Raw genomic sequence first — 14,732 nt, 5'->3', positions numbered from 1 at the left:
AAACTTCTTTAAATCACTAATTCTTCCTTCTTGCACCAAAGTGCATGACTACAGTTCTTTGTAGAGACATCTATGGAGAAAAGTTCAAACTTCTTGAAGTAAACAAACACAAAGCAAATAAAACCAGTCAGTTTAGGCAACTGCACAATAACACAATTACTTAATACTTCAATGGTGACATCTTCAGGTCAATGTACCAACTTCATGCCGTAAGGTATTTCACGTTTTGTTTGCTAGATAGAGTTCTTTAAGGCGCTTCTTTTGAATGTGCGGAGTTGAGGTGTACCTCCCGGTACAATTATAATGATTATTATTCTATGATTACATAGAACTAACATTTAGCTTAACGTCTATTTTAGGACATGTTTATTTTAGGTGCGAGATATCTTCAGCTAAAAAATACAGATGCTTAAAAGAATGTTGGACACTGATAAAATGTTTGTTTACACGTCAAAAATGATTTATAACATCTTTAATTCTTAAAAATACATTATCCACTAGTAAAATGCTTAGCTCTGTGTTAGCTTCTTCTTCTTCTTCTTATTATTATTAATATTATTACAAGATGAAACACTGTTTAACCCCTTAACTCTGTATTAAATTCTCCATATGCGTAACCTGCCCCGAGTACTTTTTCCCCACTTTGTGATATTTAAATATTTCCTTCATAAATGTGTACACAATTAGTTTAATATGACTGTAATTAATATTCTTCAATAATGTACATTATGTACATTATTTATATTGTTATGAATCCAAATGGGTTACTAACATTATTTACATTGTTCTGAATCCAGATGAATATATCATGATCTACGAACGTGCTGAAGTATTCTGCGACATTGTGCATGCCACTAAAGTCTATATTTATCTTATTTACACCTGTAAAAGCAAACCTTGGTCTTGGGGCACCATTCACAACGAAGTGAGCAGGCTCAGTTACATTTTGAACGTCATCCGCGTCACTTGGTTCGCCTGGAACAACTTCACTTTCACTTTCAGGATCACTTTCACTGTCCTCTTCATCAGTATTGTACCATTACGTTACAGTCGAGGCGATCGTACGCACGAAAAAAGAAGCGGACAAAATGGCACGTGGCAGCTTCATGCAGCACAAACGCATATGAAGTATCACCGAGGTGTAAATCAGTCTCAGTTAAAAGGCGGAGAGTCATAAAGACTTCGCAAAGGAGTTTCAAGATGGGACAAGTATTGTTTTGAAAAATAATTGAAATCAATTAATTCTTAATACCTTGAGAAAGAAGATCGCATTTGAAAAAAAAACATTTAGAAGCAAGAAGAGGTATTTATTCAGCGGACAGGAAGAAAACTGAGAATTAAATATATAAATATTTATGAAGGATTCACACATACCTAACTAAAGACCAAGTCAAGTTGTGGAGAGAATCACGTATCTTCTAATTAAAAAATATTAGAGAGAAAAAATATACGAGCCGCTGCAAGAAAACGAGAAAGGGCGAATTCCTGTGCTATAAGCAACCGATTATAGTCAAGAATATTTAAAATAATAACTAGAAGCAGCAATCATCCTGAAGAAAAAGATATATTTAATAAAATAAGCCATGTTTGAGTAAATATACAGGTGCAGTTTCAAGATACAAAAGAAAACACTAACATATATACATAATCTGTTAAGAGGCTTAAGATGAAGGACTCAAATATTTATTCTGCCCACATAATATCGTTTTCTACCTTCATGAACACCTGCAACATGATGAGAACCGCCTAAACTGATGGGGAGAAGATTGCCCAGGCCACCATAATGTGAACCACTATTGCCATGCCGAGAGACCAGTCGTGACATATCCAGAGGTGGAATCCAGCTACACAGAGATGGCACAGTATGCAAGCAGAAGCCAGCAGCTGCCAGAGACGAGACGAGATACAAGATAAGCTTCCTATATAAAAATATTAGTAGTATTTGTTGAAATTAATTTATATCAGTGGAATATTTCCTATAAATGAATCCTATGTGCCAAATTATGAATGTTAGTGGTAGGTCCTAAGCATATAACTGCGAGCGAGTGCTAATTTAAGTAACAGATATACTCAAATATGTAGTGATAGGGTTATGTTAACATATGTGATGTGTGTATATCGATTTGACGTACCAATCAACACGGAGAGTTTAGTTAGTTATGAACTGGGAGATATTGAGAAGAATACATGTATTGCAGAGCATAGTCGAGTTTTAGAGGAAACCAGATTGACAGACATGATCATAATTAATTAATATGAAGAAATGGATCATACTTGGAATATGTGTTTATTATGAAGAATGTCTGTGGGTTACTGTAGTCACGTCCTAGTTCGTGAACCATGGGCAACGGATGAGTGGCCTAGTAAGTGGTCCTGAGAGTCGGGATACCAGTTGTTATGGAATGGGAGTGGGCATCTCGGACATATTCTGAGTCCTGGCCCTCCTTGTGCTCAGGCGGCTAGGACTATACAATTCACTGGTGGTCCATAACCCGTTAGAGGAGAGATCCTCACTTGGACTATGTGCAAGTAGGGTAGCATCCTGTTTCATGAATTTAACGAGCTCAAAACATTTTAAAAAAGCCTCGGACATATGGGAGTAATGGAGTCCCACTCCCATTTGACAGACGAGGGACTCCTTGGAAACAACTTGGCGAATGAAATGGAATTCGATGGGGAGCTATCAATATTAATGGGGCTTATGGAAGAAAGAAAGTAGAACTGGCTGAGTCAGCAAAGAGGATGCATCTGGATGTGCTAGGAGTAAGTGATATTCGGGTAAGGGGAGATAACGAGGAAGAGATAGATTATAAAGTGTACTTGACGGGTGTTAGAAAGGGAAGGGCAGAGTCTGGGGTAGGGCTCTTTATCAGGAATACAATTGCATGCAACATAGTTTCTGTTGGGCACGTAAATGAGCGAATGGTGTGGGTAGATTTGTCAGTTGGAGGAATTAGGACAAGAATTGTGTCCGTGTATTCACCATGTGAGGGTGCAGATGAGGATGAAGTTGACAAGTTTTAGGAAGCATTGAGTGACATTGTGGTCAGGGTCAGCAGCAAGGATAGAATAGTGCTAATGGGTGATTTCAATGCGAGAGTTGGGATTAGAACTGAAGGATACAAAAGGGTGATTGGTAAATGTGGGGAAGATATGGAAGCTAATGGGAATGTGAAGCGTTTGCTGGACTTCTGTGCTAGTATGGGTTTAGCTGTTACGAATACATTCTTCAAGCATAAGGCTATTCACCGCTACACATGGGAGGCTAGGGGTACCAGATCCATAATAGACTATATCTTAACCGAATTTGAATTCAGGAAATCTGTTAGGAATATACGAGTTTTTTGTGGATTTTTCGATGATACAGACCACTATCTGATCTGTAGTGAACTAAGTATCTCTAGGCCTAGGGTAGAGAAAGTGAAATCTGTCTGCAAACGAATAAGGGTAGAAAATCTCCAGGACGAGGAAATTAGACAGAAGTACATGGATATGATTAGTGAGAAGTTTCGAAGAGTAGACAGTAAGCAGGTTCAGATTATAGAAAGTGAATGGGTGGCATACAGGGATGCTGTAGCAGAAACAGCAAGGGAATGCCTAGGAACAACTGTGTGTAAAGATGGGAAAAGGCAAACATCTTGGTGGAATGATGAAGTGAGAGCAGCCTGTAAACGTAAAAAGAAGGCTTATCAGAAATGGCTCCAAACAAGGGCTGAGGCAGACAGGGATTTGTACGTAGATGAAAGAAACAGAGCGAAACAAATAGTTGTTGAATCCACAAAGAAGTCATGGGAATATTTTGGTAAAAACCTGGAAAGGCTAGGTCAAGCAGCAGGGAAACCTTTCTGGACAGTAATAAAGAATCTTAGGAAGGGAGGGAAAACGGCAATGAACAGTGTTTTGAGTAATTCAGGTGAACTCATAATAGATCCCAGGGAATCACTGGAGAGGTGGAGGGAATATTTTGAATATCTTCTCAATGTAAAAGGAAATCATCCTGGTGGTGTTGCAAATAGCCAAGCTCATGGAGAGGAGGAAAATGATGTTGGTGAAATTGGTAAATAAACTCCATTGTCATAAATTAGACCTGAAATGATGAAGTATAGTGGGAAGACAGGGATGAAATGGCTTCATAGACTAGTAAAATTAGCGTGGAGTGTTGGTAAGGTACCTTCAGATTGGACAAAAACAGTAATTGCACCTATCTATAAGCAAGGGAACAGGAAGGATTGCAACAACTATCGAGGTATCTCATTGATTAGTATACTGGGCAAAGTATTCACTGGCATCTTGGAAGGGAGGGTGCGATCAGTCGTTGAGAGGAAGTTGGATGAAAACCAGTGTGGTTTCAGACCACAGAGAGGCTGTCAGGATCAGATTTTCAGTATGCACCAGGTAATTGAAAAATGCTACGAGAGGAATAGGCAGTTGTGTTTATATTTCGTAGATCTAGAGAAAGCATATGACAGGGTACCGAGGGAAAAGAGGTTCACTATACTGGGGGACTATGGAATTAAAGGTAGATTATTAAAATCAAAGGCATTTATGTTGACAATTGGGCTTCAGTGAGAATTGATGGTAGAATGAGTTCTTGGTTCATCGTACTTACAGGGGTTACACAAGGCTGTAATCTTTCACCTTTGCTGTTCGTAGTTTACATGGATCATCTGCTGAAAGGTATAAAATGGCAAGGAGGGATTCAGTTAGGTGGAGATGTAGTAAGCAGTTTGGCCTATGCTGATGACTTGGTCTTAATGGCAGACTGTGCCGAAATCCTGCAGTCTAATATCTTGGAACTTGAAAATAGGTGTAATGAGTATGGTATGAAAATTAGCCTCTCGAAGACTTCTTCTTGCTAGTTGTTTTACGTCGCACCGACACAGATAGGTCTTATGGCGACGATGGAACAGGAAAGGGCTAGGAGTTGGAAGGAAGCGGCCGTGGCCTTAATTAAGGTACAGCCCCAGCATTTGCCTGGTGTGAAAATGGGAAACCACGGAAATCCATTTTCAGGGCTGCCGACAGTGGGGTTCGAACCTACTATCTCCCGCATACTGGATACTGGCCGCACTTAAGCGACTGCAGCTACCTCTCGAAGACTAAATTGATGTCAGTAGGTAAGAAATTCAATAGAATTGTATGTCAGATTGGTGATACAAAGCTAGAATAGGTCGATAATTTCAAGTATTTAGGTTGTGTGTTCTCCCAGGATGGTGATATAGTAAGTGAGATTGAATCGAGTTGTAGTAAAGCTAATGCAGTGAGCTCGCAGTTGCGATCAGCAGTATTCTGTAAGAAGGAAGTCAGCTCCCAGACGAAACTATCTTTACATCGGTCTGTTTTCAGACCAACTTTGCTTTACGGGAGCGAAAGCAGGGTGGACTCAGGATATCTTATTCATGAGTTAGAAGTAACAGACATGAAAGTAGCAAGAATGATTGCTGGTACAAACAGGTGGGAACAATGGCAGGAGGGTATTCGGAATGAGGAGATAAAGGCTAATTTAGGAATGAACTCAATGGATGAAGATGTACGCATAAACCGGCTTCGGTGGTGGGGTCATGTGAGGCGAATGGAGGAGGATAGGTTTCCTAGGAGAATAATGGACTCTTATGGAGGGTAAGAGAAGTAGAGGTAGACCAAGACGACGATGGTTAGACTCGGTTTCTAACGATTTAAAGATAAGAGGTATAGAACTAAATGAGGCCACAACACTAGTTGCAAATCAAGGATTGTGGCGACGTTTAGTAAATTCACAGAGGTTTGTAGACTGAACGCTGAAAGATATAACAGTCTTTAATGATAATGAATGTATGTATGTATGTATGTATGTATGTATGTATGAAGAATATATCGTCGAGGGAATATCGGACCGTAACAAAGATGATATTTAAAGGAAGCGAAATGAGATTTTTTTTTTTTTGCTAGTTGCTTTACGTCGCACCGACACAGATAGGTCTTATGGTGACGATGGGACAGGAAAGGGCCAGGAGTGGGAAGGAAGTGGCCGTGGCCTTAATTAAGGTACAGCCCCAGCAATTGCCTGGTGTGAAAATCGGAAACCACGGAAAACCATTTTCAGGGCTGCCGATAGTGGGGTTCGAACCTACTATCTCCCGAGAAATGAGATTATATATGCAGAAGGATCAATAAGAAGAGATGGATTTGAATTATGTGGTAATAAGAATATTGAGATGTAATGTTTGTTTCGTTGTGAGATTATATGGAGGAAGTTGTTACGATTCGTATGATAGATGTTGGTAATGGATGATAAATGAAATGAAGGTTACAAGGTGAGGTCATGTTGAGATGAACATGGGAGCAAGAGTCCAGCTGATTTAATGTCGATTTGTGACATAACACAACAGATTATGTGTAGTTATTAAACTTCATATGCTTATTGGTGTAGATGTAGGGACATTAAGAATTATCGCCCTACAGAGAATTAATATCTCCCAAGTAAACAATAGATTGAGGAATTAGATTACATTGAATTATTGGCCCAGCGGTATATGAAATGAGATTATTTATGACTAATGGTAGGACATATATAAATAATTGGCACACTTTCTCAGTTCATATTGATAGATTATTTTATGAAAGGTATTGATTGACTTATATATGATTTCCACTGTTGTGAACGAGTAGATATAGCAGTGTTTAGTTAATATTTCTAATTATGATGGTATTTTAGAGTGTGGTAATAATAATTAGCCACAATAAGGAAACTTGTTGAATATTTCGCATCTTGTAAATTATATGCGAAGCCCCAAATATGAAAAATCATCCTTATCCATATAAAATAAAGGAAATGACCTTGTATAAGAATAACCCCATGACCAATTATGAATTTTTCTAATCAATTTAGAACATTGAATATTACTACTTATGTTGTCGACATGGTTAAACTTTAGCTTTCCATTAGTTGAGCTGAATCACAAGTTTGGAAGGCCTATGATGGATTTAATTAATTCAATGAAGCGTTTATTGGCAAATAGTGTATGTATGAACAGGGAAGACCCCATTTCAGCTATGTTAACAACACAAACCAGTGTAGATGTGATGATTAATTATCAAATATCCATTTTCTTTTCTCTACAAATTTAATTCAATTTTATTTTATTTTACGAAGAGTAGCATGCTAATAAATTAGTGTAAGAATTAATTTTTGAGTCATTATTTGAAATGTAGGTTTAGATACGTAGCTGTAAGGTAATATAACCATGGATGTTAGGATTTATTCACAATATATGACGAATGATGAAGTCCACCGGCAGAGTTTGGGAGTTGAATAATATTTAGTGGACATACCTTTATTCTTCTGCGGAACTTACGATATTATAACATTTTAATGACGAGGTTAATGTCTTTCCCTGAGAAGCTACCAGGACTTTATGCAAATGCCTACTCGGACACGGGCATGGTGTAGTATGAATCCACTTATCATCATCAGATAAAGAAGATACCCCATCATCATGCTCTGCTTCTAAAACTGTTGAAATATCCGCACAATCACTCCGATTTACTTTACGTTTGGAAGCCATGCTTTGCAACATAAATGGCTGCGTGGAAAATTCATGCAAGGCGCCAAAACAAATATATTTCACAAAGCGGTGACAGCTCTAAAAACAATACACAGCATGATCTCGGGGAAAACATATCAACTAATGCAATAGATTCCATGGCGATGCCATATGCTTTCACACTCAAGATAAATATGCAATAAATTTTACGATCGACTAATGCCGTCATAACCCACTGTAGAAGCCTAGCGCGAAAACGTCTAAAGACGTTAAGGGGTTAAAATACAGTGTGGTAGAAAAAGCTAAATATTCAATTCAAATGATTGAAGTGTTACTGCCTTTAGCACTGCACAGTGATGTGATAACATTTCCTGTTTAATTGGACGTTTATATGTAAAATTTATTGTTATTTGTTTGAGTTCTAATGGAGCAGCTTGGTTTCTATTGAGCAGGGAAACACCCCTATACCTTGGCTGAAGCTTGGTAAAGTATGCTGTTTTATCTATCGATAATAAATGTGTTATGAGGGGTGTGAAATGAGAAGAAAAGGAAAAGGAAGAGAAAGAAAGTTTTGAATTGAAGAAATCTTGTCATAGTTTTATAGATCTACAAAAAGAAATCAACTTCATACGCAAAATCTCAATCTGTAATGGATATACAAGAAGCTATATTGGCAAATTAACAAATAAAATTAAAAACAAACAAACAAACTGAAGATGTCTTGCACATGAGATGAAACATGACCTAAAATAGATGTCAAGCTAAATAAAATAAAATGAAAATCCACATTCGACCGGGTCAGGAATGGAATGAATTAAGCCCCCATCTAGCAGCGAGGATGGGAATTGTGCCGGCTGCCGAAGTCTGTCGCACTCCTCTGGGGCAATAATTAATGAATGACAGATCAAATGAAATGATATTGGAGAGTGTTGCTGGAATGAAATATGACAGGGAAAACCGGAGTACCCGGAAAAAAACCTGTCCTGCTTCCACTTTGTCCAGCACAAATCTCACATAGAGTGACCGGGATTTGAACCACGGAACCCAGCGGTGAAAGGCCGGCACGCTGCCGCCTGAGCCACGGAGGCTCTGATGTCAAGCTAAGTATTAGTTCTATTTAATCATAGAATAATAATAGTGAAAAGTTACTGAAAGGTGGAAACTGCCTCTAAACTAAAGTTGCACTGTTTAAATACTCACAAAAAATTACTCAGAACCAGATCAGCTATTCCTAGCTGTCCATCTGCCTCGGTCAGCCTCCACTTGGCATGTTTGAAGCAGATTTCATTGGCTCGTACAGTGATCACAGGCTTGTCTCCACGCATGGTGGCCAGTTTTTGATCAGCTGACAACTGGGTCTCTTTGTAACAGGAGATCATCACTTCAAGTTCCTCACTCATGGAATTTAGTGCTTCCTTGCAGTCGTCCACCTGACAGTCAAAGATAAAACAGAACGATGCTTTGAACTGAAGAAATAATCATGGGGAACAAGTGAATTATAAATGTATAAATTTTATGACAACCATTTTCTACATGTATTGTGCAATGTGCATATGGTAAATAGAATAATAAAATGCCATTCAGTTACAAGATGGATTCCAGTTCTAGCAAGTAATAACAATTTATGAATTGAACACCCAGATTAACTTAACAGAATACAAAACACAGTAACAAAGGAAATCATATCTCAGCATTAGTAAACAAAAATGGAATACAAAGTAATAAACAATATAGCTAGACTCTTTTCACAATGTCTCATTTTTTCTCATATTTGTAGCCTCACCTGCCTTTCAATTTCTTCCAGTTGTGGTTGGTAAATTTCTTCACTATGTGGAGTATCAGATGACGCCCTTTGCTGCAGCAAATGATATTCTCTTTCAAGTCGGCGTAATTCCGATACCATAGATCTAAACAGGACCATATATAAATTATAATGAGAACCAAACATTTTTAGTTGCTGAATAAAAAAATCAAAATGAAAGATATACACAGCAAAGATTGAATAGATAGAAAATTTCAGCTCTATAAAATGAAAGTGAAACAAATATTTTCTCTCCACCAGGTATGTCCATTGATTTTTTAATTGGTATTACTTTTCATTTCTATATTCTATACAGCTAAACCCTGTTAATTTGCTCCTCAAAGGACTGTGGCCTAAACACATAATAAGTGGGACAGCGCTATAGACATTTTATGACATAGGGAAAGCAATTTTGACACCACTTCATAGAATATTTACTTCATTATTAAATAGTTACAGTGAAAATGCAAATACAACCTCATTCTTATGAAAAAAGTTTTTGATTGTTGTTTGCCATGTGTGTGTGATGCTATTATGAATTATAATATTTTCTATGTAGTCTGAGAAACTATTAACATCACGTAATACACTGCTATAGTCATAATATTTCAAGTTGCATTCGGACAGTTCTTAGAGGGAGGTCCATTTACTGCTTGCCTGGGTGGCGAGATGGGAGTAGGGGTATGGTTGGAATGGAAACTTAGGCGGGCGCCCAGTGTGGTTGCCATGGTGATAAGCCTGCTGGCCGGCTCGTGTTACTTGGAGTTGCCAAACCTCCCACTTCTTAACTATACACAACAGAACACAGCAGTCTGAATGAACGAACAAGTGAGCCGAAAGCGAGGGGAAGGAGAAATCACTGCAGGAATGTATCAACACTAACTTCTGAGTGTTAAATCCCATTCATGGAAAGGAAAGTACTCTTAAGGCGATATAGACACCCACTCCTAAATGGTTCTGGCGAGAGGGTTTCTTTGGGTAGAGGGTGAAATTTCTTTCATGTACTCGAAGTGTATCATACACCACACCTTTAAACATTCAAGTTCCACAATTTATACTGCAATATTTATTTTAACCTTTTGTTAATTTTCATTAATTATTAGCCCCACAGTTGGGCATCAAATTTTCTACAGCAATGAACTTTCATCTCAGATTGCCTACAAATGATGGAAATCTGATGTTCTGTAGAGTGGGTCTTACCTGATCTCTCTGAAAACAATAGAAAATTGATAGGAGCAAGCAATTAAGCTGCCATAAAAGAATTCAACTGGTTAATTGGTTAATAATATTATATTAAAATAAAATACCAAAATAATAATGAAATAATCAAGTCAGCCTTATTTTAAACTTGAAACTATATTTTTTGCTGTATTTACAACTTACTGCCATTTCTTCTAGCAGTTGTTAACCAGCAAGACTGAACGATAGGCTTTCATGGATTGCCTACCTTAAATCTTATTCAGCAAAGATCCTGATCTATTACAGTCTTCCTTGGTACAGTTTTCCTGCTACAATGTCCACATTCCCAGTTCCAGTTGTAGTTTTCTGCTCCTAGTTAATGAAAACCTACAACCTGTTTTCCAGTCAATGACCGGGTCAGGGATGGGATGAATGAAGCCCCCAACTTGCGACGTGGATATGAATTGTGCCGGCTGCCGAGGCCTGTCGCACTAGTTTCCTGCCCCTAGCGAGGACTCATAATCTCCAACTTCCTTGTTGAGATAAGAAACTTGTAAACATTAGTAATTATCAGTCAGTCATGATCTAGTAATACATGACGACTGATCTAGTAGGTAGGTGGATGCAGAAGGGGTCTCAGCCCACAAGTGGTCACAGCTGGTCTGTGGTCCAACAGCTCTGCACTCTGACCGGCCAACCAAGCAGAGGAGGGGTGGCCATTGTTCTACAGTGGCTCTACGCCTCTGCATTCGGGAGACGAGACAGGGCTGGACCTCACAGCTGACCCCAACCGTCAGCTGTCTGGAGAATGATTTTCCGTGGTTTTCGATTCACCTGCACCAAGGCAAATGCCGGGACAGTTCCCAGTATAGGCCAAGGCCGCCAACCTCTTCACCTTCTCCGTGTATCTCCTTCACCATAACAAATCTCCTGGCCTGAGAGACGGCGTTCCCGTCTAAGAGGCTCGCCTCCCCCTTCAGGGGAGGAATGAAAATGTAGTAATAGTAGTATTTTTTGCTATTTGCCTTATGTTGCACCGCCACAGATAGGTCTTATGGTGGCGGTGGTGGTGGTGGTAGTAGTAGTAGTAGTAGTAGTAGTAGTAGTAGTAGTAGTAGTGCAAAGTGTACGAACATAATTGGCACAAGTAAGGAATAAAGTTTTGTTGCCCATTCATCAGTCAAATGCTGATAATGAAACCGTACATAAATTTTTTCACGTATTTCAAGGGAAGGTGGAATGTGTGCATATCGACTTAGTGATGTGAATAACACTAGCCTGGGAAATTACAACATTATAAATCTAAGGAAGTGTGTAAGTTGGAACATATTAGGCAATGTATATGATGGTCATCTATGTACAATTCCATTGCTTACATGAAATTGAGAGATAACTGTACCATCTATAATGATAATTTGTTCTTACTTGTATTACACCAACTTTGTATCTAATAGAATATCTCAGCCAATATTTAGTCAACATAATGAACAGTAGCACAACACTACAAATTCAGATTACAATGTAACTTCTTAATGAAGATTTCTAAATGCTGGTAAATTCAAGTGAATTTTAACTATGTTTTATAATACCTGGCCATTTGACATCATCATGCATACATAATATTTTCATTCTCAAATGTATTTATTCACTGGTTACTCAACTCAATCATGTATCCTTTTAGTTATACTACAATGTTAATTTTAACAAGTATTAAATATATATAACATGTACAATGTACATGTATGATAGAAGTGTCTTAATCAAATGAGAAATTTAATGGCTGATAATGGATTAATAAGGCTGAAACATGTACCATTATCATAATAAAACATAATCGAAGGAGATTATTAAACTAAAAGTATAGAATAGGTGGACAAGAAAATACTCTTTTCCTAAATGTCTCATTTGATTAGTTATGAACTCAAAAAGTGTGAAAAATTGCTAGAAACTCAAAAGGCTTTTTAATCAATTTTTTTTTGCTATGGGCTTTACGTCGCACCGACACAGATAGGTCTTATGGCGACGATGGGATAGGAAGGGCCTAGGAGTTGGAAGGAAGCGGCCATGGCCTTAATTACGGTACAGCCCCAGCATTTGCCTGGTGTGAAAATGGGAAACCATGGAAAACAATCTTCAGGGCTGCCGATAGTGGGATTCGAACCCACAATCTCCCGGATGCAAGCTCACAGCCGCACGCCTCTACGCGCACGGCCAACTCGCCCAGTGTTAATTTTAAAAATTGGAAAATTAAAATAAATCTTGCTCAAATATCACTCACTACCAGGTGAGCTGGCCATGCGGTTAGGGGTGCGTAGCTGTGAGGTTGCGTCCAAGAGATAGTGGGTTCGAACCCCACTGTCAGCAGCCCTGAAGATGGTTTTCTGTGGTTTCCCATTTTCACACCAGGCAAATGCTGGGGCTGTACCTTAATTAAGGCCGTGGTTGCTTCCTTCCCACTCCTAGGCCTTTCCTACCCCATCGTCGCCATAAGACCTATCTGTGTCGTACGACGTACAGCAAGTTGTAAAAAAAATATCACTCACCGACTCATAACCATATCTCTGACACCCCAAAATGCAGGAAGTTCAAATTTCACACAATAGTTTCCCTTATATTTTAGGTGCTCTTGAAGAAAGGGTTTGAAAAATCTCCACCCTTAAGGGATTGAAGTTTCACATAAAGTCTTTTTTGTTTTTGATATATATATATATATATATATATATATATATTAAGATGCTCATTAAGACAGAGTTTTAAAACATTCCGCTTTGTAGGGAGTTAAATGGAAGTAAAGACCCAAAAACAAACATATTAACTCCTCCAAAGTCATCTGATTTACATAGGATTTAAATCTTTTTTCCTCCATTGGGGATTATAAATTTTTTGGATTTGCAGGGTTAGGATCACCTGGGTTCTACTGTACCTGTAAGCTACTATTATAGTCCCTTTAGCATAGTACAGTATTATTTTATATTTAGAATTATGATGTAATAATATGAGTCAAGTCAGGTACTTTTTTTTTGTCTTATGAAAGGTTTATTAAGAACTGGAATGGTGAAACACTAAACAAATTTGAAACACACTGTTATGGTAATACTTCTTCGTTTTGGCCTTTCCCAATTTCTTAGGGTCAGCACTGCATGTGGATTTGGCCGTGTTTCACAGCCGGATGCCCTTCCCGACGCCAACTCTACGTGAAGGGATGTATTCACTATTGCGTGTTTCTGATGTGGTAGGTAGTATGACGTGTTGTGTGTATACCAAGGCTGTTTTCTCTTCATCCCGCAATGGGCTATAAAGAAAGGACACACTGACATAACAAAATGATTCTATCACTGAAAATTTAGTAGTTTCATACTTATTTTTTGACATAATCGCCAAAACAATTTAGGCATCTGTCGTATCATGACAGCAAGTTTCTAATGCCCTCTGCAAAGAAGTCTGCCGCCAGTGAGATAATGTGCATCTCAACAGCCTCCTGATCCATAAAGTCCTCTAACAAGAATCATTCATGGTCCCGAAAAATGGCAGCCATTGTTTTCCTTTTTCTCAGTGGAGAAGAAGGATGCATCCACTGCTTAGACTGTTCTTTGGTTTCTGGAGTATCATACAGGACCCAAGTTTAATCGCCAGGAACAGACTTTAAATACTCTTCCCCTCTCTATGGTAGCACGTGAGAAACATTGGCCGACTCCATTCGCCGAGTTTTGTGATCATCAGTCAATACTGTTGGGACCCAATGTGAACAAAGTTTCCAGTATCCTAAGTGTTGAGTCGCAACTGTGTATAGAGAAGACCTTGAAATGTCTGTAATTGCTGTAGAAAGTACACTGATCATAAACCTCCATTTGTGGCATACAAACAAAGAACTTCAGGAGGCTGTTGAGACCCTGGTGACAGACTTCTTTGCAGAGGACATCAGAAAGCTGGTGCCACGAGACAACAAACGCCTAAATCGTTTCGGCAATTATGTGGAAAGATACGTATGAAACTACTAAACTTTTAGTGATGAAATCATTTTGTTACGTCAATGTATCTTTTTTTAATGGCCCATTTGAAGTTGAAAAAAAAAATACAGCCCTCGTATTAACACCCAGTTCCAAAATAGAGGAATTAAATATACAAAGTTTAAATCCTCAGCCCAGCTGGGAACTCGGGCTCTCTGAACCACATGCCAGTTTGCTGACCATTCAGGGAAGGAGCCAGATGGTAACCGTCTTTCCTGTACA

At 38.5% G+C, this 14,732-nt stretch overlaps 1 protein-coding gene across 1 annotated transcript in view; it reads right to left on the bottom strand.

Annotated features, from left to right (window-relative positions):
* Window positions 1-14,732, bottom strand: part of hob (hobbit) — a 460,559-nt gene that overhangs the window by 63,930 nt on the left and 381,897 nt on the right. The window contains exons 32-33 of the mRNA XM_067142110.2: window positions 9,307-9,430; window positions 8,724-8,953 (exon numbers count right to left, since the gene is read on the bottom strand). Coding sequence (XP_066998211.2) covers window positions 8,724-8,953; window positions 9,307-9,430 — 354 coding nt within the window. The remainder of the gene's footprint in view (window positions 1-8,723; window positions 8,954-9,306; window positions 9,431-14,732) is intronic.

The sequence above is a fragment of the Anabrus simplex genome, chromosome 2 (genome assembly GCF_040414725.1).
Source record: "Anabrus simplex isolate iqAnaSimp1 chromosome 2, ASM4041472v1, whole genome shotgun sequence".
Taxonomy (NCBI): Eukaryota; Metazoa; Arthropoda; class Insecta; order Orthoptera; family Tettigoniidae; genus Anabrus; species Anabrus simplex.
This window is presented reverse-complemented; position numbering and strand designations above follow the sequence as displayed.